Here is a 26,565-nt window from a genome sequence, read left to right on the forward strand (position 1 = left end):
GTATTAAATAGAATTAGTACAAAATAATCTTTCAGTAACTTGTTTTTGTCTTCCAGTGAGGATGAGCTGGAAGAAACAAATGGAAATAACCCCATTGACATTGAGATTGATCCAAACAAGGAAAGCAAAAAGGAGGTATTTTTTTCCCCCAGTACTGTTAAGACAAATAAATTTCATTACTAGTTTCATAAGTAAAACATTCCTTTTTCTCATTCTACTTAATATATTAAGTGCTGTGTACAAGGCATCATGGTATGGCTTTTTAAACAATACTAACTTTGCTTTGTAGAACTTAGAATTTTGTTTGCCAAGAAATATGAGAAAGGAAGCCTTAAAGGAAAAAATGGCATCAACGAGGAAAGGTTTTATGTAGGGTGACAGTTCTCACCGCCTTCTCTCCTGGGCCGTTCACTTAGCAGGTTGGAAAGGGGCCTCATGAGGACCAGGCTCGAGCTCGGCTCCTCCTCTCGGCTCCGGTGGCCTCCTTCCTTCTGCATCTGCCCGGGGCCTGCACCCTCTGGGTCATGGTGAAGCTTTAATCTCTCACATTTTAAAAATCATTACACCAGAGGTTTATAGTCTCTGGATCCAAGAGGTCCACAGATCCCTACAATTATACATGACTTTTGGGGGTATATCTGTAACATTTACTTACTGTAAACTGTCCACTGAGAACAGTGGGGTGTCGGGACGGTCTTAGCCTTTTGAAATGGTGGTTAGAGTCTTGCATTATTTTGCCCATTCATAAAAATTGAATAAAGCATATGTGGGGTCCCCGAGGGCCCTCTGGGGAGACCAGGGCTCTGTGGCCTAGTTGGGGACCCCCACGGTATACAGCTGCCTGCAGCAGGTCCCTGATGGGTGCCACTACCACAGCTGAGGAAAGAGGGCCTCAGCCCATTGGTGCCCGTCAGCCCCTCATTCAGGGTGGAGTATGGAATCCCAGCGTGGGCATGACTTCTACACGTGTTCACATAGTGTTTTTCTAAAGACAGAGTCTGTAGTTTCAGTAAAATCTGAAAAGGTTTTCTATCTCAAAAGGTACTAAAGTATGAGAAAAACGAAAGGGTCTAGACATACCTAAACTTTAAAATTACACCAATAATGTATGATTTTATAGACATGTAGGAAATACAGCTAAACAAAAGGGAACGATGAAAATGATTTATCATTTCATCACCCATAATCACTATTAACATTTTGGTGACTCTTTCCAGATGACCTCCTCTGTAAAATATATATGCCTATACATAATTCTGAATCTGTATGCTTAAAAAATATAAAATCGGATCTTAATATATAATTTTATAACCTTTTAAATTTACTCTGCCTTGAACATTTTTTTTTTAATCAGTCATCAATTTTATACACAGCAGTGTATACATGTCAATCCCAATCACCCAGTTCAGCACACCACCATCCCCACCCCACCGTGGTTTGAACATTTTTTTTTAATTGAAGTATAGTTGATTTACAATGTTGTGTTAGTTTCTAGTGTACGGCAGAGTGATTCAGTTTTATGTATATATTCTTTTCCATTATGCTTTATCACAGGATATTGAATATAGTTCCCTGTGCTGTACAGGAGGACCTTGTTGTTTATCCATTCTGTATATAATAGTTTGCGTCTGCTAACCGCAAACTCCCAATCCTTCCCTCCCCCAGCCCTCTCCCCCTTGGCAACCACGAGTCTGATCTCTGTGTCTGAGTCTGTTTCTGTTTTGTAGATAAGTTCATTTGTGTTCTATTTTAGATTCCACATGTAAGTGGTATCACATGGTATTTGTCTTTCTCTTTCTGACTTACTTCACTTAGTATGATAATCTCTAGGTCCATCCATGTAGCTGCAGATGGCATTATTTCATCCTTTTTTATGGCTGAGTAATATTCCATTTTATATATGTACCACATCTTCTTTATCCATTCATCTGTCAATGGACATTCAAGTTGTTTCCATGTCTTGGCTATTGTAAATAGTGCTGCTGTGAACATAGGGGTACTGCCTGTATCTTTTCGAATAATAGTTTTGTCCAGATATATGCCCAGGAGTGGGATTGCTGGATCTTATGGCAACTCTACTTTTAGTTTCTTGAGGAACGTCAATACTGAACCTTGAACATATTTTTATGTCAGATATATTTGTATGCATAGCTGTATGTTATTCCATCATTACAGATCTTTTATAATTGAGTTAATTAATCTTATACGGGTTTTTACAGTCTTTTTCCCTGTAAGTAATGCTGAAATTCCAATCTCATGACTACATATTTGTGCACTTAATTTTTTCCATTAGAATTAATTTCTGGAAGTTGAATTATTGAGTCAAAGTGTTCTAGATATATTCTTAAGGCTTCTTTTGGTATGGTATATATTATCAAATAGGAAACTGGTAATTCTTTCTGGATAGCACTCTTACCAGTGATTTATATGAGTGCCCAAATAACAAGATCATTTTAAGGATTAGCTAAATTACATTGCTTGGGAAATCAAATTGTACTTGCAATTTTTAGTAAGCTTTGTTTTGATGCATTGTTATTTATTAGGTTCTTCAACGGAACATTTTAAATGAAAGAGGCTTGGTTTTATATTAATTTCTGTAATTGTTATTTATATAGCAGTTTCTAATTTAAAAAGAAAAATGGTTAAATCTCAGTTTCTTTACCTACTAAAATGTTATTAAAACAGACACATGGTCAACAGGTGATCTTTACTGAATAGCATAGTGCTATTGCAGAACATAGTTTATTGTCTACTTATATTTTTATGTGTTGTTTATTACCACTTGTTCGAGAGCTTATTGCTACCATCATGGTTTGCTTTGCCTTTTTATCTCAGTCTTTTAAAATATGAAGCAAAAAGCTGAATGTATTTTCAGCTTTACCAGCCAATGTTAATACACTAACAAGATGAAATTATAAACAGTTAACCAAAACTTCTTGTTCTTAAAATGGTTACCACTAGGATGTTATCCTTTCCTTGCCAAGATATTAGTGCATTTCATTTCCAAAGGTTTTGGTTTTAGAGAAAGCATTTAAAAAAATAAGCAGCAGTCATCCATTTTTAAATGACAGCATATAGTTTTTGAAGCAAGTTACACAGTTGCCCTAAAAGTTGTGTCATCTAAAAAAAAAAAACCCCGAAAAGGTGTATAAACAAGTTTCATATTGAAGTTTTTATTTTTATAACCATCTATAAAGATTTAAAGAGTTTAAGTGGATCCTTACACATGTGCTGAATCATTTTTTTTCTTTTTTTCTTTTTTCTTTCTGTGGCCGCATGTCCATCTACAATTGCTAGGGACTGTTTGGATAAAATAACTCCTTATTCATAAATACAAAGCTCACCAGAAGGGAATACAGGTTATTTTTTCTTCCTGTGTTCCTGCAGGAAGCTGGGAATGCTTCTTCTTGTCAGAGGTTTATAGAATAAGGATGTATCTGTATAGAAAGGAAATGGAGTCCACTTTGAAGTGTTTATTTAGCCAAAGTTCAATAGCCAATGTTTTTGTCTGTTAACTATGTATTAGAACTTGTAGATGGTAATTATGAGATGGCATGGTATTTGTCTTAGATTGTTTGGAGCCATGTTAAGAAAATCTGCTTATTACTGTTCATTTGGCATTTTAATTTTCTTAGTTTCTCATTTATCAAATACGTGTATCATGCAGGTGCCCCCTACTGAGACAATTCCTCAGATCAAAAAAGAAAAACATAGTACACAAGCTAAAAATAGAGCAAAAAGGAAACCTCCGAAAGGAATGTTTCTTTCTCAAGAAGACGTGGAGGCTGTTTCTGCCAATGCCACTGCTGCTACCACGGTGCTGAGACAACTGGACATGGAGCTGGTGTCAATCAAACGACAGGTACCCATGAGCCCCGTCCTGGGTGAAGAGTTAACTGCACTTTAGACGTGTTCTTACTTCTCACTCACTCGGATGTTCTCTTTCCCCAAATCTCAAAAGCGCATTTTGTTTCTAAGGAATTGGACAGAAGATCTTAGGCCCATTGATTTTTTTCCCTTAAATTAACCGTGAAGTTGAAATTTTTTTTTTTTAAACATCTTTATTGAAGTATAATTGCCTTACAATGGTGTGTTAGCTTCTGCTTTATAACAAAGTGAATCAGTTATACATATACAATATGTTCCCATTTCTCTTCCCTCTTGCATCTCCCTCCCTCCCACCCTCCCCATCCCACCCCTCTAGATGGTCACAAAGCACCGAGCCGATCTCCCTGTGCTATGCGGCTGCTTCCCACTAGCTATCTGCTTTATGTTTGGTAGTGTATATATGTCCATGCCACTCTCTTACCCTGTCACATCTCACCCCACCCCCTCCCCATACCCTCAAGTCCGTTCTCTGAAATTTTATACAGATACCGATATAGATACAGATCTCAGTGACTTCTCATAGCGTGAACGCACCCGAGTAACCCCTGTGTGGATGAAGACGCGGAGCGTCGCCTCCGCGGCCCCTTTCTCTCCCCTTGAGAAATGCGTCGTTGCCTCTGGAACCTCACTCACGCCCCCTGTTCATCACCCACCTTCTCCCGGTGGGTGGCCGCTGTTCTGACTTAAAACCATATGTTATTTTTATCTTGTTTTTGGACTTTATATAAACAGAATGATAAAGTAGAGGTGTGTGTGTGTGTCTGTGTCTGGCTCTTACTCAACATGTGAGATCTATCCAAGTAATAGAGAGCCATACTTCTTGAGTTCTTTCTCATTGCTGTATGAATACCCAACAAATGATCCATTTTACTCTGAGTGGACATTTGGGTTGTTTCCCGTTTTTGACTCTTACACGTGATACTGATAGGAACGTTGTTTTATGTGCCTCTTGGTGTGTTGTGTGTGCATCTTTGTTGGAGATAACACCTAAGAGTGCAGTTGCTGGGTTATCGAGTGTGCATATGTCCAACATTAGAAAACAATGGCAGACAGTTTCCCAAAGTGGTCGTGTCACTTTACGTGAGTTTTGGTTGCACCACGTCAGGATTTCCTAGTTGTAGCGCTGTTGACATTTTGGGCTGGATAGTTTCTGTGTTCTGGGGGTTGTTCTGCCCCTTGTAGGGTGTTTAGCAGCATCTCTGGCCTCGACCCACTGGATGCCAGTGGCACCCTCCCCTCCACTATGCTGTTGTGACCACATTGTGGAATTATGGGGGTGGCGGGGGAACTGTCTCCTGTTTCCCATTCTGAGGACTTCTTTTTCACTCTCTTAGTGGTATCTATCTATCTATCATTTATTTATTTATTTATGGCTGTGTTGGGTCTTCGTTGCTGCGCGTGGGCTTTCTCTAGTTGCAGCGAGCGGGGGCTACTCTTTGTTGCGGTGCGCGGGCTTGTCATTGCGGTGGCTTGTCTTTGTTGCAGAGCATGGGCTCTAGGCGCACGGGCTTCAGTAGTTGTGGCGCACGGGCTTAGCTTCTTCGCGGCACGTGGGATCTTCCCAGACCAGGGCTCGAACCTTCGTCCCCTGCATTGGCAGGTGGATTCCTAACCACTGCACCACCCAGGGAAGCCCTCTTAGTGGTATCTTTTGATGAACAGAAATTCTTAGTTTTAAAGTAGTTCAGTTTCTCATTCTTGTCTTTTACGGTTAGCACTCTTTGAGTTCTGTTAAGAATCTTTCCTGAGGTCATGAAGATACTCTTACACAGTATCTTAAAAGTGTTGTTTTGGGGCTTCCCTGGTGGCGCAGTGGTTGAGAGTCTGCCTGCCGATGCAGGGGACACGGGTTCGAGCCCTGGTCTGGGAGGATCCCACATGCTGCGGAGCAACTAGGCCCGTGAGCCACAGCTACTGAGCCTGCACGTCTGGAACCTGTGCTCCACAACAACAGAGGACGCGACAGTGAGAGGCTCGTGCACCGCGATGAAGAGTGGTCCCCACTCGCCACAACTAGAGAAAAGCCCTCGCACAGAAACGAAGACCCAACACAGCCAAAAATAAATAAATTTATTTAAAAAAAAATAAAGTGTTGTTTTGCCTTTTACATTTTGATCTTCAGTCTACCTGGCAGTGTTTTTGTTTGTATGTTGTTACATGTAGGGTCAATTTTTTTTTTTTCATATGGATATCTAGTTTACCCAGTACTATTCATTAAAAAAGACTACGCTTTCCCTGTTGTAATGCTGTGGGACCTTTGTCTTAAATCCGGTGTCCATTATGTGTATCGGTCAGGTTTGGAGTTCTGTTTGTCCATTCTTCACCAGTACTATATGGTCTTAAGGATACATAGATTATGAATGGATATGTGTGGTAGGAGAAGTTCTCCAAGATGGTCGTGGCTATTCCTGGCCCTTGTATTTCCATATAAAGTTTAGAATCACCTTCTCAATTTCCAGAAAAGTAATTCTGCTAGAATTTTGATTGGGATTGTGTTGAATGTATAGATCAGTATAGAGAATTAACATCTTATGATCCATGAATATGATATATCCCTGCACTTCTATAGATGTTCAGTTTCTTCCAGTATTTTGTCATTCTCTCTGAACAAGTCTTGTATTTCCTTTATTAGTGTTATTCCTACATGTTTGGTACATTTTTGGTGCTCTTGTAAAGAATATTGTTTTTAAAATGCATCCTTTCCTGATTATTTGTGCTTCGTGTGAGAAATGGCTCCTCCTTGTTTTTTCGTCTGATTCTGCGTAAAAGTCAAACCCAAAAGTTAGCCGAGCAGCTCAGTGCCGCCCTTCTGTTAGTCACCTCCCCCCGACCCCAAACTCAAGACGTATTATGGACTGGTGGTTCACTTTTAGTTCTTGCTGCCTTTGGTTTGTCGATCTTGATGGCTGCCTTGGCAGGGCTGAGAAGAGAAGAGTGGGGTCTGTGGCCCCGGCTGTCCCCTGGTGAAGGAGGCCGCACAGACCAGGACCTGGCGCGCCCCTCGGAGTTGCGGGCTTGCGGCTGCCACAGCTGCACTCTAATCTTAGGAGAATCACTTAGTCTTCCTGGGCCTCTTTTCAAATGAGGAGATGACTCCTTGCCTGCCTGATCTTACAGGATGTGTGAGGGCGTCGCAGTAAGCTGCATCTGCGCTGGGAGAGCTCTGGGGCTGGGGCTGGGAGCTCCTCTGTGCATTTCACCTTCCTCTCCGAGGGGCCTCAGTCCCCTCTGCTGAGTGAGTTCCTGACGCTTGCTGTTCGGTGTCAATATGTCGAAGAAGGAAAGAGACCCTCTCTTCTACAGAGGTGTTACTGACTTTGTAGTATGATAGATGAAGAGTCTTTGGCTTTCAGAGCCAGGGTCAAGAGCAGGAATTTTTATTTGAAGGTAGCTGCTCAGAGTTGACATTGTCGAAGAGAGAGGGCTCAGAGGCTGACTTACTAAGAGGTGAGGTCAGTTGTTTACTTTGCACAGCCTTCAGGACTTCTGCCAGCTGCACTTGAGACGCACGTGGCGGTCAGTCACACAGTGGGCATTTTATCCTGGATGTCCCCGTGTCTGGTTGTGTGCCAGGGAAACAGTCATCCGACGAGGACAGGAAACCTGACTAACAGCAGCTCAGACAGCGAAGGATTTATTTTTATCAAATAGCAAGAAATTCCAACATCCAAGATTGCTGGCGTTCGTTCCTCTGTTCAGTGGTGCTCTCGGGGACCCAGGTTCTTTCAGATTCTCCTGCTCCACCATTCTTAGCTTTTAGGCTTTTCATCTTGCTTGTTGCCTCACGCTGGAAGCTGCAGAAGCCATTTTGTCACCTTCGTGTCTGCATTCAGGGCAGTAAGAACAGGGGGTGGAGGAAAAGCTTTTGCCTTCCCAGAACCTCCTGGACTTGCTGTGTGGCAGGGCTTTGCAGCCCGGCTCCTCCTAGCGCTGAGGCAATCGTCAGCCGCTGTCAAAGATACAAGTGAGAAGGGGGCTGGGAACGGCTGTCAGGTTAGCCAGCAGACACTGCTGGTTGCATCAGGTCTTTCCGGGTGGAGAGAATGAAATGGTCTGACCTTAGAGAAGAATCACTAAATACCCAATAAAATAGAAAAAAGAAAGTTGTGTCCAGCCAGGAGCTCTAGGTAAGGCACCAGGCCAAGTCAACTGATTTTTTTGTTTTTTCTTTAAATGCTGGTTACTTTTTGTATCCTGTTTCTTATCCAGCTTGTTGCCACTGTGGCTTCCCTTCCGATTGGCATGACGCTGGCAAGTAATCCCTATTCTTACTCTGATTAGTAAACTCTGGACACTGCTAATTTGGAAAATGATTAGGAGCAGACATGTAGGTAAATGAGAATATAGAGCTAACTTTTAGTTCAGGACTTGTGGATGTTTTGCCTTGTAGCCGCTCATTTAATCTCTATGCTTCTTTATCCATTGATTTTAGAGGGAAAATGCATGTGTTAAACAGGTTGGTCTCCTTGGAAAATGCATGTTACTTAATCACAATGCGATACACACGTGCACACACACACACACACATATGCCCAGCTTTGTAACGTGTATATATATAAATAACTAGCTAGAAGGAATAGAGTAACTGGAATGCCAGGGGGGAGGGGATGGGGTGGGGGGGACATGTAGTAGTCTGTACCCCTGACTTTTGTGTGTGTGTGTGTTCTAATAAAACTTTATTTATAAAAATAGCCAGTAGGCTGGATTTGGTATGTAGATCATAGTTTTCCAACCCCTGCTATAAATGAAACAAGGTTTACCAAGATTAATAATTATGAAGCTCAGTTATGTCTAGACCCCTGACTTTTGAGAATTTGCTCATTCCCTGTCAGAAATTTCTAGGCCTAGTTTTCGGAATTTAGGGAACATAATCTGAGTGCCTTGCAGTATTTTGTGGGTATTTTGTGGGCTGTTGGTAACTGTGAGCTCTGAGAAGAGTCTAAGATTGTGCTGTTCAGTGTGGTAGCCACGTGTGGTCTTTAGATTTTAGTTCGGATTAATTAAAATTGGAAAAATTAAAAATGTGACTCCTCGGTTGGATAAGCCACTTTTCAGGTGCTTAGTAGCAGCGGTGGCAGGTGGCCGCCACGTCGGGCAGCCCAAGTTTAGAATATTTTCATTATCAGGGAGAGTTCTGTCAGCTTATGCCGGTCTGAGAGCTTGGAATTACTTACTGTGAGTAAATTTCAAGTATTTTCTTCTGATTTGTACCTTTTCAAAATAAACTAAAACAAATTTCAGTAAAGCAAGGTCCTGGTTTTTGGTTTTACTGTAGAGTGAATTTTGTGCATGTTTCCGGTATTTTTCTTTTCAGTTGTTTTTATGTTCTGATGTGGCATCGTTACAGAAGATTTGGAGTGGACTGTGTTTCTGGCAGACTTTGAGGCCCTTGGTAAGGGCAGACAGGGTCAGTTTCTGGTCCTTACAAGTGCCGGCCTTATTTACTTGCCCACTGGTCCCATAGCATGGAAAATTTTTCCTGTACCACCCCCCCGACCCCTTAAACCTTTTAGAAGAAGTAAAACAAAGGAGGAAAGGATCTGTGAAACTGGAAATCTATGAAATGTAAGTCGTCGAAAGTGGGGTTTTTAAAAATTGTATAAGTATAAAAAGTTTTTTTTAAAGAAGAGAGAGATTTACTAAAAAGTGAACCACCATCTCCACTCGTCTCCCACCCCTTCCCTATCTCTGAAATTTCTGCTTTTCTTCCTTTGCCCTAATAAGATTTCTGCTTTCAAGGGCACCTTCTACTCATGAATGTTTTTGATGTTTTACTTGGGAAAACGAACCTGTTCCTCTGCTTGCTTTCTCATTTCCTCAAGTGATTATTCAAGAGTGAAAAATGATAGGGCCAGACTTCCCCTAGTGCTAGGCACAGAAATGCCCCTGTGCTTAGTGTTGAGAGAGAAGGGCCCCCTCCTGTGACCCCGCTTGTTCAGGAGCGCATGCAGAACTAAAGAGCAGCCGTGGAGTGACTGAGTGGCTTGTATTTATTGTTTGTGTCTTTCTTTTGATTAGGCAAGGACAGTGAAAGGTCCACTGAATCAAAGCAAGAATGTGGGAAAGATAATTTGTGAGAAAATGAAGTTACTGTTGCTCAGAATTAGACTTGTGGAAAACTGACTTACTGCTTTCTTTTCTCCTCCCCGTTAAAGAAGTCTGCAGGTGGGGCTTCTGCCCTTTGCAGCGTCCGTGCGGTGCTTGGGGCCACGAGGCTCTCCTGCCTTCACTCTGCCTGCTCTCTTCCTTCAGCTCCGCTCTGTGTGGCGGGAGCCCAGGCCCTGTCTTCTGTGTCAGACCACAGTTGTGCATTCTGCGGCCCAGGTCGCCTGTTCCGAGCTGGTGCATTAGGATTGTGTGCGCAGGCACCTCTTTACCACCATCCCTTCCGTCTTGGTTGTCTCGTGTCCGGTGCCCTAAGCAAGTCAATTAAAGAACTTAGTTAGCTGCTCTCAAAGGATACTATAGGCACCTCAAACTTGGGCCACCTTACAGGTCAGGAACTTCTTTCCTCTTGGTTTTTTGTTTCTTTTAGCTTTCTCAGTTCTCTTTTCTTTTCATACCTTTATAAAAGTGTTTCATTTTTAAAATGAAAATCTTCTTTCCCTTAGATTCAGAATATTAAACAGACGAACAGTGCTCTGAAAGAAAAACTTGATGGTGGAATAGAACCGTATCGACTTCCAGAGGTAGGATTATGTTACTGTCATCTTTGAAGTCACACCTGAGTTTATGTGTTTAAGAATTTACTGTCTGTCTCCAGTACACGTCTCTTAGAAGGAAAGGTGTAGACATAATTTTATAAGCCTAGTTGATGTTAAAATTCTGACACGAGAAAAAGATTCATTAATGCTTATAAGGGCACGCCCATCTCTGAAGGTAGTATGCTAACAGGGCTCCTTTGGGTACCCAGGTCATTCAGAAATGCAACGCACGCTGGACCACAGAGGAGCAGCTGCTCGCCGTGCAAGGTAGGAGGAAGTTCTTATAAAATAAAGGGTTAGGAACAACAGTCGCTTTCAGGAAAAAATTATACCCCATCCTGCTCCCAGCACATCATTCATGTTGAAACAAATTCTTGGAGGATTACGTCCTTCTAGCGGGCATCATTTTAGCTAAATTACCGCATTCTCTTTGGGCTTTACTTTTTTCCTTTCCCATGTCTCACAAGATGTAAAAATTAATCTGGACGCCTCCGTGTTTAAAGGTGTATTTCACTTCAGCAGCTCCTCGTTGGGTTCTGAGTAGTCAGGAAGTACAGCTCGCATGTTGGGGTTGTTTGGTTGGAGGTGTTCTAGTCCTGGGGACGCTGAAGAGGCCAGTGTAGGATGTCCGTGGCATAGGGTAATTGCTGGGTGACTTCAGTTACCATGCGACATGTGACAGGGAGGTACAGACCCTGCGTGACAGGGTCACACGGAGTGTCTCTGCCAGTCACCCACACTGGACTCTATACTACTCTTTTCCATTGGTATAGTACGCTAAGATAGCGCCTGCTGTTGAAAGCCTCTATGTTTCCTTATCTGGATAAGGGGTAAGTCTCAATCGTGTGTGTGTGTTTATTTTTCTCGTGTTGAAAAAAATGCTTTCTTACATCCTTAGCCATCAGGAAATATGGCCGAGATTTTCAGGCAATCTCAGATGTGATTGGGAACAAATCAGTGGTACAAGTGAAAAACTTTTTTGTAAATTATCGACGCCGCTTCAACATAGATGAAGTTTTACAAGAATGGGAGGCAGAACATGGGAAAGAAGAAACCAATGGTCCCAGTAACCAGAAACCTGTAACGTCCCCGGATAATTCTGTCAAGATGCCTGAAGAGGAGGACGAGGTGAGTCTGAAACAGTTGATCTCCGCCAGATTCATGCTCAGTTCTCCAGTTAGTTTCTTCATTGATGACCTTTTCCAGCTGTAGAAATACTTCTGGGTTTCAGCTATGTCAGTAACTTGACTTTTACCTGTAAATGCCATAATACATGTGTTGACTTCAGTCGCTTTTTGGTCATTACGTATATTATTCACATTTTAATTTCTGGACCAATTCTTAATTCCATCCTGGTTTCCTCTGGCCACAAAATATTCCACATTACCAATATTTCCTTAAATACAATGACAGCTTTGCCCTAAAACAGTAAGTTAGAAGTGCCTTGAGTATCAGTAAAGCTCAGTCGTGTGGAATGTGCTGTCATCTCCTGTGAGGTTTACGAACGTACCGGGGAGTCTGCAGGTTCCTGGTCTGTCTGCTTCCACAACCGCTTGCCTTGCTGCTCTTCGGGGCTGACCTGCTGGAGTACTACTGATGGGGACACTTGCAGGTCCTGGGTTGCGTGGAGGCTGGCATCCTGGTCGTCTCCTGGGTGGTGGCACGGATTTCATCAGCCAGGGCAGCGGAGGTCGGGGTGGGGGAGATCGTGGAGGCTGCCTTCCTGCTTCCGGTCAGGGTGGCCGGTCCCTCCCTCTGCACGTTTACCTCCCCCCTTCCCCTGCCCACGGATGGTGAGGCAGGGCTGGGAGCCAAGAGTTCATTGCTGCTGGCTTTAACATTTGCATTTGCTCACTGACATGGCAATTTAAGGGTTAATTTGCTTATCACTTTCTCATCAGTCTTCCCCAAATGAGGCAGGAGTGATCTGAAGTTACCTCTTTTGTATCGCCCGTGCTGCCCTTTGCCCCCCGGGCTGGCGGAGAGCCTTGTGAAGAGGACACTGAGGCCTGTCAGGAGACAAACACTAGTTTTGTTAGAATTAGACTCTGTAGAGCCTTCTACCAGAAAATCTTTGTAGTAAGTGTGCAGAACCTATAGTACTGACAATGTGAGTGGGGTCCTTGAGTCACACCCAGGCATGGCCTGCCCATGGAACAGGATAGCATATGAGCACAACAAAGGTGTTTTTCTCTGTTGGCAGTGATTTTTGTCTGTGTGCTGATTTCCCCTTTAGCAACAAATAAACTTCCCTGAAGTCCTGGACTCAATTTAGGAAGCACTGAAAAGATGAGGATTACTGGGGAAGGAACATCAGAATTTGCGAGAGTGAAAGCTTTCTTCCAAGTCTGTTTTCTGACTTAAGTCCCAGGAAGCACAAATAATAGGAAACTCAGATCTCCTGCCTCTCAAATTTAATCAAAGCCAGCTTCAGCAGGCTTAGCATGAAAAATGAGATGGCAGATTTAGGACCCAGGGTCATCATTTTCTTAGACCTGGCTCTTTGACTGACCAGCTTAGGTAAGTCAGCTAACTTTGTCTCGTGTCTTGTTAGCCCGGAAGTTGCCTCCTTCACGGTCCACTTGCCGTGCCGGTGGCATAGCAGCGTCCCCTCAGCCCGTCTGCCTGGCTCGTCCGGAGCTGACCTCCCCCGCCCAGCAGCACGTCTTCTCTCTCTCTGATGGTTGACGTTCCCTGTATCTGTTTACCCAGCCTTCTCTTCAGAAGGAATGGGATTATCTAACTCAACCCGAATATCTACTCTTTACAGCTCCTGTAAAAGTTTTTCACTTCTTTAGTCATTTAAAACTAATTCACTCTCTCTCTCTCTCTCTCTCTCTCACACACACACAGACGTGCACGCACGTGCATGCCTATATTTCCTTTTCTTTATCCCTTTCTTTTTATTTATTTATTTTATACATTTATTTTATTTTTATTTTTGGCTGCGTTGGGTCTTCGTTGCTACGCGCAGGCTTTCTCTAGTTGTGGCGAGCAGGGGCCACTCTTCCTGTGGTGCGTGGGCCTCTCAGTGCAGCGGCTTCTCTTGCTGCGGAGCACGGGCTCTAGGCACGCCGGCTTCAGTCGTTGTGGCACGTGGGCTCAGTAGTTGTGGCTCGCGGGCTCCAGAGCGCAGACTCGGTAGTTGTGGTGCACGGGCTTGGTTGCTCCGCAGCACGTGGGATCTTCCTGGACCAGGGCTTGAACCCGTGTCCCCTGCACCGGCAGGCGGATTCCCAACCCCGGCGCCACCCGGGAAGCCCCTCCTTGTCTTCTTACGTTTCTCATAGCACCAGTCCTCCTGCTTCACCAGCCTGGCTTTCTGTTCCCCATACGTTACTTTGCAGAAGGAAATGAACCTGTAAGGACCAGCTGCTTCTCTGTGTCCACCAAGGGCCTCAGGGAACTGGTTAGTTGTCTGTCTAATCAGTGCTCAGAACATAGTGTCCTTGTAATTTCCCATTCTTGTTTATCCTTTGGAATCCAGCTGCTAAGAAAGATGTCTGCTGGTGTCCTGCCTGCCCTCGGGTTTTATGTATTTATGCAGCACAAACAGGGAAGAGTCCATCAGATTTGAGAAGTTCTGGAAACATAGCGGTCTGTCAGCTGCGGGCTTTTTTCCTTCAGAGCTAAGGAGGGAGAGCAGCCCAAGAGGGTTGAGCTTTTGAGACTCAGAGTTCTCTGGGGTGGCCAAGGATAGAGTACGGGGAGGTGTCAGAAAAGCACAGAGGGATGCTAAAAGCGACTGGATTGGAGATACACATTCTCACTTAAAATTATAGAATGATTGAGTGTGTTACTAGTGAGGAGAAATCTGATTTGACTAGCAACAGTTCTCATAAATTGGGATTTCACCTGAAGGCACAGCTGTTTTCAGATTTGGGACTCTTAGCTCAGCTGTTTCCTTAGAAGTAAGACACCACTGGGGTAGCAGTAAGCTCTATGACTTTTAGGCTTGGGTCTGGAAGTCAGTCTTAAAAAATGAGAGTAGAGAGTTAAGAAACGCCTTTGGGGCTTCCCTGGTGGCGCAGTGGTTGAGAATCTGCCTGCCAATGCAGGGGACATGGGTTTGAGCCCTGGTCTGGGAAGATCCCACATGCCGCGGAGCAACTAGGCCCGTGCACCACAACTACTGAGCCTGCGCGTCTGGAGCTTGTGCTCCGCAATAAGAGAGGCCGTGATAGTGAGAGGCCCACGCACCGCGATGAAGAGTGGCCCCCGCTTGCCGCAACTAGAGAAAGCCCTAGCACAGAAACGAAGACCCAACACAGCCAAAAATAAATAAATAAAATAAATAAATAAATAAATAAAAATAAAGGAATTCCTTTGGGGGGAAAAAAAAAAAAAGAAATGCCTTTGAAGCTTCTAAGAAGATGCTGCGATCTTTGGTATCGTCTGTACCCCAGCATGTTCTGGTGGCTGTTTGCTGAACGGGGTAGGCACGATGGTGTCCCCTCCGGCCGGTCCTAGGACACCTGAGTGTTGCTGTTTGCCAGGCACTGTGCTGATACACCCTTTGCAGGGATTCTTATTTAATCCTGCGAAGTAGACATCGTTATTGTGTATATTCTGCTGATGAGGAAACTGAAGCTCAAAGAGAAATGATACCTCGTCCAAGGACACACAGCTAGAAAGGACAAAGTCAGGATTTGAACCCAAGACACGTGGCCGCAGGGGCCACACTCTCGCCCTCCGTCCGCCCGCCTGGCCTCGGCACAGGCATTGCCTCGGGGCCCTGCCCTTAGGGACAGCGTTTGCGGGGCAGGGTGGGTTGGGCTGCACCAGACCGGAGTTAGCAGTTTATATTGTTTACCTGTCTTTGATTCTGCTCTTTCTCCTCTGCTCAGGCTGCTTCTGTTCTTGACGTCAGATACGCATCTGCCTCATGAGAAACTCTGGTGGCTCTGAGCACTTGGTATGGACGACTGTGTTATCCAGGATTCAGGTATTACAAGGCATCACCCAGCCATCTGCATCACATCTCTGTGGGCAAGCAGCTGTTACCAAAAAGGCATACACTCCAGTCCTGTGCTACATCTGCCTTAATTCTCTGCTCGTTCCTCCGTGTTGGCGCCACTTCCCGGAGAGCTCTTTGCGTCTCACGCTCTGCCTAAGCGAGGGGGGTCCCGTGGCCTGCCCGCCTCCTGCGACCCTGGGGACCACCGCCTCAGTCGGAGCCCCGGCCCACCAACAGCAGCTCTTCCCCGTCGGCGGCTTCGGAACAGGTAGTCGACTTGGAGGGCGTGACTCTGTTCCTGCATGGCGTGCAAGCTCTACTTTGTGCATAATGTAACTTTCAGAGTAACTGTGACCCCATTGGCCTTCTAGGAAGTTTTCTTTGTTCTTTTCTGAGGCATCCACCTAAGTGATATCATGCTTCTTTGGAAATCACAATATATTGGCAGACTGCATTATAACCTTTATCGTGCCAAACAGCCTGACACAACTCATATTTCCCTAAATGTCGGTATAATTATGGTTTATAAATTTAGTTGGCTTCAGTCTCTCCCTTCTCCCTTCCCGCGAGGTAGAAAGCTCATTCGCAGCAACTGTCCTTGGACACTGTCGCTCAGAGGGAACGTGGACTCAACACTTCGTGCCGTCAACTTTCAGATCGTCACCCCAGGATGGGCGTCACCCTGTCTGTTCCTGACCCCCCACCCGAACCCTGCCCAACTCCAAGAGATTTGGTCCATACCACTGTACCTGGTGCTTGTACATTTGGAATTGGTGCCTTCTCCTTTTGGCAACCATGTTTTCAACCCTTTTTCTGTTTCGGTGTCTTATTTCTTCTTTAACGTTTATTGCTTGCCAAAGATGACATCACTGAGATTAGGAGACAGGGGAGAACTTGCTGCAGGTTCTTGACAGAGTGCAGATTTTAAATGTCACATTAGGGCAATAATAAAGGGTATTGGAATAGCTGGTGATGGTTTTATAAAAGCTACGTGCTGTTTGTTCCCCGTCCTGTTGGTATGCCTGGCCTTTCACATGTCACTGCACATAGCCTCTGTGTCCGTCATCTACTGATGTGACCACATGAGCACCGTCCTCTCTCAATATTATATCGATAGTACAGGACAGAGACGTGATCAGTTATTGGCTCTAGCGAGACCGAGATGGAAAGAAACAGTCTGCGAAGTGGTATGTAATGCCTTTGGTTGCACTGGGAACAAGTACAAATGTTTAATAAATGTTTAAAACTTCCATAATCACTTTTATTCTCTTGCCAGACCGTGGGCTGCTGAGGGGTTGAGGGTAGACTGCGAGGTGTGCTCTAATGTGACCCGTTCCCCATCCCACGGTTGGTTCAGCCTGCACTAAATATGTTGGAGGAGCTTTTTTTGTTGTTGGTTTTTGCATCATTTAAATATTTTTCGTGCTTTCAATACCAAAAAGAAAAAAAATTGCAGATGCTTTAAGGCATAAACAGAATTCTTAAGAATTTGAAATATACAATTAAAATTTGATGTGTTTTGACTCCCAAGCACCTTGGCTTTTTTTTTTTTTTAAAGTCAGCTGGTTTTCTCTTTAGGAAGAGGGTCAGCAAGAAACCTAGATTGTTTGGAATTGTACTTCTTTTTTTGAAATCTGGAGAAAGGTCATTCAGAAGGGGGGTGAAATGGGACTTTGCCGGTTTTCGACACTTGTCCCTGTGAGAGGTGTCTGTTCATCAGGAGCTGGGGAGGAAGAGCATGAGGGGGGCTGCGGGGCGTCAGGCTCACCGTCCTACCTACATGCGGCGGCACGGTAACACTAGTCACAACGTAGGGCTCATTTTGTTTTTATCATGAGCCTGCTGCGTAATTGGAAAGTGGCAGGAAAAACGGGGGTAAGAGGCGGCATAAGTTTTGCACGTCGCTTAAAGGGGACACTAGGCCTGAAAGAAGATTTCGCTTCTCCTTGCTTCTTCTCGAGACCTCCTTCCTCTTAACGGAAGCGGTAGGCAATTTGCTGCAGTGGTTTCCCAGCCAGTAGAGCTGTTCCTCTCTTCACCCCCAGGCTATTTTCCTTAAGAATCGATCCCCTTTGGCAGCGCTTGAAGGTTTGGTGCTGGGTCCTGTGTGGGCGGCAGGCGTCCCGGCAGTGCCAGCCTCTGTCTGTGCTCAGGCATCCCCTTACCTGGTTCCTGGCACCACGTGGTCCCGGTCCCGGTCCCGAAGAGTCACGTGCTGGAGGACTTGCTATCACAGCAGCTGAATTTCGGCTTTCTCTCCGAGGGGGAGGGGCATGTCGTTTTCATTTGCCAGAAGGAAAACAGACAGTTGTCTTTCCCTGACTGCCTTCATTGTAGTCTCATGCATAAGATAGCACTGTGTTTTAAACTGTTTCATTACACTGTCTTTGCAATGATGTTGTAAATGCAAGAAATCACTTAGCTTTAGAAGCCAAGTGATTTGGTCTTATTTTATGCGAAGACCCTTTTTAACATATCAAGACTTCGGTGCATCAGCCGGTTGTGTTTGGATGTGTAAGGGGTACACAGTGACAACTGCTTCGGATGCAATGTTCACTTAAGCTTTGTCTTCTTAAAAATTTATCAATGTGAATGTCATAATTATATATATTTTTTTGTGGAAAATTTCTCCTAAGTATAAGTTATTGTGCAAAATATAGTACCATTGAAGCAAATGATAGTTTAACTTTTAGTTTAGAAATCCTAAAAGATATAAATTGTATTGCATATGCATTAAAAGTTTGTTTTATTTAATTTTATGTAGATGTGTAAAGTGTTAGGTAAAAATTTTTTTTCACGTATTCATTTAAACACCTTGTTACTTGAATATTGTGTTGACTGGTCATAAGCAGTGATGGATTCTGTAATATAGGTCTTTTAACCAGGAAGCAACCCTGCCTCAGTTGTGCTTATAAGGTGAGCAGTGGTGCGGGTCGGTGCTGGTGTCAGCAGGAGCCTGAGGTTAGTGTAACCCCCTCCGCGCCCCGCTTCCCCCGTGTCGTCTTGGTACATTCGCGCCTACCAGACACCAATTCTTCCTCAAGATGGCTTTTGATAGTTTTTAACCTTTGATGGTCATAAACCTCTAATCAAAAGATGAAGGAGAAAAGATAGTTGAGTTTTAAAAGCTTGCTGTGGTGGACTGATTAAGCAGTAGTTTTCTGTGCGTATATAAGGTTTTCTCGACCATCACACACCACTCTAAGTGTGCTCGTTGTCACTTTAAATTCCAACCCTGCCCTGTCTTTGTCTTTCTGAATATCAGATGTACTATTGGTATAATTGCAGACCAAAAACAAGCCAAATAGTGCATTACACTCACCGGATCCCTTCTTGTACGAGCAAAGGGCGGGTGACGCCAGCTCGCGCGAGAGCCGCATTTCTCGTCTCGCCTGACCTAAGTCCAGTGACCCAGGATTCAGGCTTTTCATACCAAGTGAAACTTTGCCTCACGTTGACTCAAGGTGGTTGGCTAATTTGAATCTAGTGATCTTGTGCAATGCTCAGAAACAAATACTCTTTCTGCCACTCCCTGTATCTCTGCAGCTTTCCCTACTTAGAGTAAAGCACAACTGCAGTAACGTTGCAGCGCAGCAGAAGGAAGGTCAGTATAGCCTATGCATGTTGTATGATGCTGCGTGTTTACAGCCCCTCTCCTGAACTCAAGTTGATACTGGAGCGGATAGTATTCCATGACGTAGACTTACCAACTTTGCTAAGTGCTTTTTAGACTGCTTAAGAATTTTTCAAGATTTTAAAAGATGTATAAGGTTAAGTTTGCAAATATAATGGAAATGCTGTATATCTTTTGAAGTGATAAAAATCCATGTTGGAATTTTAAAGAAAATATGTTGTAATAATGCTGTTGTGAGTAATATTTTAATGTCTCTTTTTGCCTGTTTTCTATTTCAGCACATTCATCGTGGTGAATGTTCATAGCATTATAACTGCTTAGCCATCGAATGATAACATTTGTTAGTAGAGACTGAAAATTTTATTTGTGAAATTCTGCAGAATTCATTTTTCTATTTCCAATATTTGCTGAAGTTAAATAAAAATTTTCAAGCCATTGATGTAATAAAATAGGAAACAAAAGAATTTTCTGACCCTCCACCCTCCATCAAAGCAATACCCCACCCTGATACAAAGTGGGTTTTTCCCTGCCTTTTTGCACTGGGCCTTGGGATTTCTGAAAGTGTAAATTCTTTTGTTTTTAGCCTTTATCTCTACCTGAACTACATTTTTATTTTATAATATATGATAAGCTTATGGTTGGGATCAAATCAAGGTACATGAGTTTGTAACGTTTGTGATAGTTGAGGGCTTAAATTTATAGGTTGGATGAGAGGAATTGTTTCCCCCGTTAGCGATTTTTCTCTTTTCTGGCCGACCGGGCTTGGGCACGTGGATGCTGGCCTCAGCACAGCCTCAGGACTGGCAGAGAAGAGGCGAGACCACCACCTTTGTTGCCTCTGGTCAGCCCAGTGGACACGGCCCAAATCTCGGCACGTCTCTGAGTAACGTGAAGAACGCCTTTGAGCATCCGTTGGACATCTCTGGGGCCTTTTTTAGCTGGAATGTAGGATTTGGTTAGATAACTACCATGTAAAAACCTGACTTCCAGATCCAGCCTTGCCCAGTACAACATTTAAAATACGCAGATCCGGTCGCTCCGTGTGTGTGACTTTGCGTAGCATAGGAGGGCTTGACGTGGCGCTTCTCAGAGGCCCTCGCCTGGCAGACTTGGTCATGGCGCTAGGTGTCCCAGGAGAGTGTGCCCCGTGCTGCCGGAGGGTCTGCGTGGAAGAGGGGGTGAGACCTGAGGGTGGCCCCTGGGAGAAGAGGTCGAAGGCTCAGAGACCTCAGAATGTGCCTTGTGGAGGTGACTCCTGGTACGGAACAAGGGGGAGCAAGTGCCAAGGCCAGAACCCTGGGCTTTGCTCCAGGAGATGGAGGAAGAAGGGAAGCCGAAAGGGCTCAGGAGGAGGGGCGGGGCTCAGGAGGAGGGGCGGGGCTCAGGAGGAGGGGCGGGGCTCAGGAGGAGGGGCGGGGCTCAGCAGGTGGCCACTGTCCGCTACGGGACGTCCGCTAGGATGGGCCCCGGTGGTGGGGGGCGGGGCTGGGCTTGGTCTTTCTTGTCGTAGAAGAACAGTGAGCTCCGGGTAAAACGAGGGGTTACGGAGGGGCCGTGGGGAAGGCTCCCAGAGGGCAGCGTGGCCCGCCCCGCGTGTATGAGCGGAGATTAGGACCGGGCGGGAGTCGGCTCATGGGTCCTGAATCGAGGGTGCATGAGGAGCGGGGGTCCAGGCCCCCTTCCGGCGAGTAGGAGGGAAAGGACTCCCACGGACAGGTGCATCCAGTCGCCTGCTGTGCCGCATCTCTCGTCATCCCGACCCTGAGCACAGCGCACGTCCCAACCTTCGCGGCAGGAGAGGGGCGGCTGCCCCGGGTGGGGACTCCGGCTCTTCCCCGGCGCCTCCCTTTGACTCCACCCGGCGAGTGCACGTACTGAAAACGCTGCACTTCCTGTTCTCCGTGCGTCCGTGTTCCCAGGGCCATGCTAGGTGCTGACTCTTGGAAGTGAGAGCTGCATGAAGCATTCCAGGTGATTGAATTCCTTTCCTTCTCGGCAGAGTGAAGACCGTGCTTGTTCCTCCCTTGCAGCTGCTTCGAGCTTGGGGCATCATTAGCATCTGGACAAGCTCGCAGGAGATCCTGGCTTACTCTTTGGCCCCGGGCGGGGTGGAGCCAGTCTCCCAGGGCAGCCTGCCGAGTCTGCTTTCCTGCAGTTGCAGGCCTTAAAGCAACCCCTGGCCTTCCCCCTCTTTCAGCTCTCCCTCCCCGGACCATCTCATCCCCTACGGGGGCCTCTGCTTCGCCTGTGGCCCGATAGCTGTCACACTGTGAGCCCCCCGCCCCTCGGAGCTCACCCCTGTGTCCGTCAGTACCTCAAGATGACAGGTCTGAGACTAAGTTCCCTCCCCGCTCCTGTTTCTGCGTTCTCTTCCCTGCTGGGTGGCACTGCTATACCTTAGCTCATCAGACGAGAAACCCGGGTGTCCCCTGCCTCTGAGAGTCCCCTCGAGCCTCTTTCTCCGTTACTACGTCCAGTGACCGCTCAGCCTCCTCCCAGTCTCCCGGGCTGATGCTCTAGCTCCGAATTCATCTTGTCCCCGACATTCCTTTTTCCTTCTCTCACCCACTCCTCACCTCCCAACCATAATCCGGGCCCCTTCCTGCTTAAAATGCTCCATTTGCCTTCTAGAAAAACACACAACCCTTCATTCTGTCTTAAGCCATATGACATTCCTACTGCAGGGCCATTCTCTGGGCTTTTCTGGGCCGCTACGCCTTCCCCCTTCCACGTGGCCCTGCCCCCTGTGGCTCAGCCACTGCTGCTTCTCTGAAGCCCTGGCCTCACGCCTCCACCTTCAGCAGAGGGAATGGGTCTCAGGGCTTCTGCCACCTACACCTCTCTGCACTTCCCTCTTCATACTAGACTATAAAGAAACGATTTAAGTTCTCTATCCTTTTAAATAGGTAACCAGTGTACTTGGTATAAAAGGCAAACGGTGAGACCTAAGTTGCCCACCCGTGTCCTCCGGCCACCCGGCTCCCTCCACAGGCAGTTGCTGCTCTGGTGCGTCCTTCGAGAGAGGGTCAGTACATGTACAAGCATGCACGCTCACTCGCACGTGTGCAGATACTCATTTTTCCATACAGATAACACACAGCCGCCCCTCGTCCCTCGGTATCTGTGGGGGGTTGGTTCTAGGACCGCTGCAGATACCAGAATCCAAGGCTGCTCAAGGCACTTACATAAAATGAAACAGCCCTCTGTATCCTTGCGTTCCAAGTCTACAGGTACGGCGGCTGACTGTACTATGTATGCCCTTCTTACCTTACCGTTCTTACGTCGTTTTTCTACTTCACATGCCAGTATCTTAGTCTTTCTGCATCAGCACATGGATACGAAGTTGCTTCATTCCTTTGCATTGGTTCCATGGTATCCTAGTTATGGTATCTAGTTATGACTAGATACAGTTTATTTAAACCATCCTCGGTTGATAGTCACTGAAGTACCATTTGTAATATGAGCAGACTGTGTCATTTTGCCTACATGCAAGTGTAGCTGTAGAATAAATATATAGGATTAGAATTTGGGTCCAAAAGTCTGTTCGCTTTTACACTTGTCACATACTGTTCTCTGTCTTCCAGAGGGGTTGTACCAATTTCTCCTTTCATCCGCCATGAATGAGGCAACTTGTTGCCCTGTGCCCTTCCCAGTACTGTGATAATTAAACATTTTGATCTGAGGTGTTTTATAAGCTTTTCATGAGACCAGGACTGTCATAGTCATCTCGGTCCCCACGACTGGCGATAATAGCCACATAGAATAAAGAAATGGGGAGGTCGGGTGCACTGAAGAAGAGAAATGAATGCCTGCTGGCCCTTGTGCTTGAGGATAAAAGGCCCCGTGATGGCTTATGATGGACGCCTGGGGGAGGGGGGCGTGGGAGGGATTTGCAGCTGCCAATTCCTGGGCATCCAGAGATGGATGCGCTGAGGTTTGGGGTTTTCTGGGCTCTTGGCTTATTTCTTGAACTATTTGCTATTTTTTATTGCCTAAGTACTGGGGGGAAAATGAATTCAAATTAAAGATCTGGTGCTTGTACATTTGAAGTGAGGCTGAAGGGCGCTCTGTGGATTCTGGTTTTCTGGTCCTCCGTTTCTGCCCGCTCCTCGCCAGCCCCTGCCCCAGCATGTGAGCTGGGTGACTGAGGTGTCAGCAGACAGGCGTTCGGGGTTCTGGCCTGGAGACGCTGCACAGACACCTTGCAGCTCAGACGCCCTTTTCTGGGCAGTGCTTCTCAGCCCTGAGGGATCTGGGGGGAGGGATCATCTTGCCTGGGGCGCTCTTGGGGAAGGTGTCCCCGAGGAGGTGACAGTTGAAGAGGGAGCGACAGCTACTCCAGGTACCGCGGCGGACCCTGTGGTTTACGTGGGACGGGCCAGGCCCCCTTCAGTCAAGTTGAGGCTCTGTTTTTTCCTCACCACCCACAGGAGGGTGTTGGAATTTCATGGGGTTCCATGGTGATCCTTGCATCAACCTTGTTTCCCACCCATGGCCAAGGCCTGGTGAAATGTTCACTGCTGCTCAGAAACTTAGAGAAGCTAAGTTCCCCTCCGAAGGCTCCCTTCTCTAGGCCGCCCTGTTCGCAGTCGGGGACAGAGGGTTTGGGTGGGGGTCCGAGGACAGGAGGCGGGCTGAACACTCCCACGTGACTCTCCAGCTGGGGTGTATGTTAGGAATCCCCCGGCCTCAGGTCAGGGCAGTCGCTGGTGTCCCCTAACCTCTGGCCAGCATTCGGCCTGAGGAAAAGCTTTGCTAGAGGGGCCTCCTAGTCCTCCTTCAAAGACTGTTTGTGTAACAAAGTTAGTTTGCATATGGTGGCTCATGGCACTTAATTGATTGAAAAGTAAATTCAGCAACAATTAAGTCTTTTTTTTTTTTCTTTTTTGCCTGCGTTGGGTCGTCATTGCTGTGTGCGGGCTTTCTCTAGTTGTGGCGAGCGGGCTTCTCATTGTGGTGGCTTCTCTTGTTGCGGAGCACGGGCTCTAGGCTCATGGGCTTCAGTAGTTGCAGCATGCGGGCTCAGTACTTGTGGCTCGCGGGCTCTAGAGCGCAGGCTCAGTAGTTGTGGTACATGGGCTTAGTTGCTCCATGGCATGTGGGATCTTCCCGGACCAGGGCTCGAACCCGTGTCCCCTGCATTGGCAGGAGGATTCTTAACCACTGCGCCACCAGGGAAGCCCAACAATTAAGTCTTATACTCCGGATAATTGTGTATAGCAAATTATTTGTGGGTTTTAGTATTAATTGCTTAATTTGTTGAAGACTGCCTTGGCCCCTAAGGACCAAACATACCTTATTTGATGTAATGCTCATAGCAGCCTTATGAGTAGGGACTGTCGTCCCGTTTTAATAGAAGAGGAAACCAAGACTAAGAGAAGAACGTCTTGCCCAAGTGGGACAAGGAGAAAGCGCCCGAGTCAGGGCTGGATGTGCTGGAGGCTCCACCCCACTGTGCGGCCTCCCCGCTTAGGCCCCAGGACACGGACTCGGGCCTCGCTCGGTGATGAAAGCTGCTAGGATCTTGGTCGCTCCCTGAGCCCCCCTTGGCCTGCTTCCTCATCTGTAAAGCAAGGATGGTAGCGATTTAGCCTAACGGAGGTAGTGCCTGGAAACGCCTCCGTCCGGCCCAGGTGCCGTGCGGAGAAGAGACGCTTGACAAGTGGCTCATCCTTCCCTTCGACAAAGATCAGAGTGTGTGTCGCCGCATCTCCTGTGGGCAGGGGAAGAGCCAAGCTGTTCACAGCTCACGGGCCTTCAGGCAGAATCCCCGCTTCTCTGGCAGAACCCCCACCTCCAGTCTCACCCCCAGACCAATGATACTCAAGTGGTCTTGGCAGCACAGTCTCTCCGGAAGGAGTTTACTGACCAGGCACCTCAGTGTTCGTGTAGTGGTTTATAATGCACTTACAGGCAGTACCTGTAATTAGTATGTTCAAAATTAGAAAAATCCAAGAAGCCGTTTTCTTCCTATTCCCACTCTTCTAGACAACTAACACTGACAGTCCCTTGCCGTTACTGCTCTGAGGCTTGGGAATACTGCTCTGTGAAATAGGGGTCCCCCACTCGTCCGAGGGAGCTGAGGCCGGAGCGCCGAAGTGACGTGTTGGAGGTCAGTCAGCTGGCGGGTGGTGGCTTGGGCTGGAGACCCCGGTCAGCTGGCCTTGAGATGACTCCTCTCCGGGCCGCCTGCCGCGGCTGCTGGCAAGTGGCTGAGCGGCCGTGGGGAGGACGGGGTGGGGCCTCTTCGGTTTGGCCATGGCCCACGGCCGGGCCCCTTCCGAGCCTCGCCATCGCCGGCTGCAGCAAGCACGGCCCAGGTCCCCGCCTCGGATCCAGGCCCCAGGGCCCCCGCTGGGGTGTCCTTCCCTGCCCGTGGCCTCCGCTGAGCACCGGCTGGGAGCGTGCCCTCTTCCTGCAAGAGGACTCGCGTCTCCAGGGCCTGCGCGGTCCCTCGTACAGGCCTCGGTTTCCTCGTTGCACCCGTCACAACAGATGGGGTTCAGCTGCCCTGCCGGTAGCAGAACTCCTGCCCGCAAACCTGGATAGTGCCCGGGGCTGGCTCGACCTGGCATCAGCCCTCCTCATCAGCTAAGGCCCGGCCACTCCTCCCCCGCATCCCCGGCCTCTCCACCCCTGCCGCCGAGCCGTGCAGAGAGGACTCTGGAATTTTCCCACTATGTCCCTTTTCGGGCCTGTGTTGAAATGCCACCCAGCCACTGGCGTCAGTCCCACAGGCCCCTTCCTCCCCAGAGGGTAATCTCCAGCTCCTCTGCTGCCCCGGGACACCGAGCCCAGTACTTGGCGGTGCCCAGTGAATCCTGTCTGCCAGCACCGTGAGGCCCGAACCTCCATCCGGCCTCGGTGCCTTCACAGCAGGGCTAGGACATAATTCTGCCCCGTCTGGCCCTGACCGCGGAGGTGGCCCTGCTGACCCCCTCTCTCTGACACCTCTGGTAGGAGAGGCTGTTAGAGGAGTGGCCCAGTGAGGGACACCTGCGAGTGTGCCTGCCACGCGCCGTCACTCGCCCTGACTCTGGGCTTCTCAGGGACTTGCTTTGCCCTGTGGAACCTTAGCAAGCGTGGCATGAGCATCCGGGCTGGCTTTCTCTCGTTGCTGAGAACTCTGCCACCTGATGGAGAAGCTTGGGACCACCTTCTGGACACGGGTGGTCCAGGTGAGAGCCACACAGACCGCCAGACCTGCGAGTAAAGCCATACACCCCCGGGGGAGCGACCCAGAGAACAGCAGGGGAACTACTCGGCTGAACCCAGTCCAAATCACTGACCCCCGGGCTTGTGAGCAAAGACAAGGATGGCTGTGTTCCGGGCACTGAGGTTTGGAGTGATTTTCCACACAGGAGCTGAAAACAGACACCTGG

The 26,565-nt window shown here is 47.1% G+C and overlaps 1 protein-coding gene across 2 annotated transcripts in view; it reads left to right on the plus strand.

Moving 5' to 3' along the window:
- The window catches only part of RCOR1 (REST corepressor 1), a 119,214-nt gene extending 99,581 nt beyond the window's left edge, over positions 1-19,633 (plus strand). For both annotated transcript variants that reach the window (XM_057543887.1, XM_057543888.1), the window contains 6 exons: positions 57-135; positions 3,668-3,862; positions 10,500-10,577; positions 10,802-10,859; positions 11,491-11,720; positions 15,440-19,633. In XM_057543887.1, the coding sequence (XP_057399870.1) occupies positions 57-135; positions 3,668-3,862; positions 10,500-10,577; positions 10,802-10,859; positions 11,491-11,720; positions 15,440-15,481 (682 nt within the window). In that variant the 3' untranslated portion in view covers positions 15,482-19,633. The remainder of the gene's footprint in view (positions 1-56; positions 136-3,667; positions 3,863-10,499; positions 10,578-10,801; positions 10,860-11,490; positions 11,721-15,439) is intronic.
- Positions 19,634-26,565: the final 6,932 nt, after the last annotated feature.

This window comes from Balaenoptera acutorostrata, chromosome 3 (genome assembly GCF_949987535.1).
Source record: "Balaenoptera acutorostrata chromosome 3, mBalAcu1.1, whole genome shotgun sequence".
NCBI classification, from domain to species: domain Eukaryota; kingdom Metazoa; phylum Chordata; class Mammalia; order Artiodactyla; family Balaenopteridae; genus Balaenoptera; species Balaenoptera acutorostrata.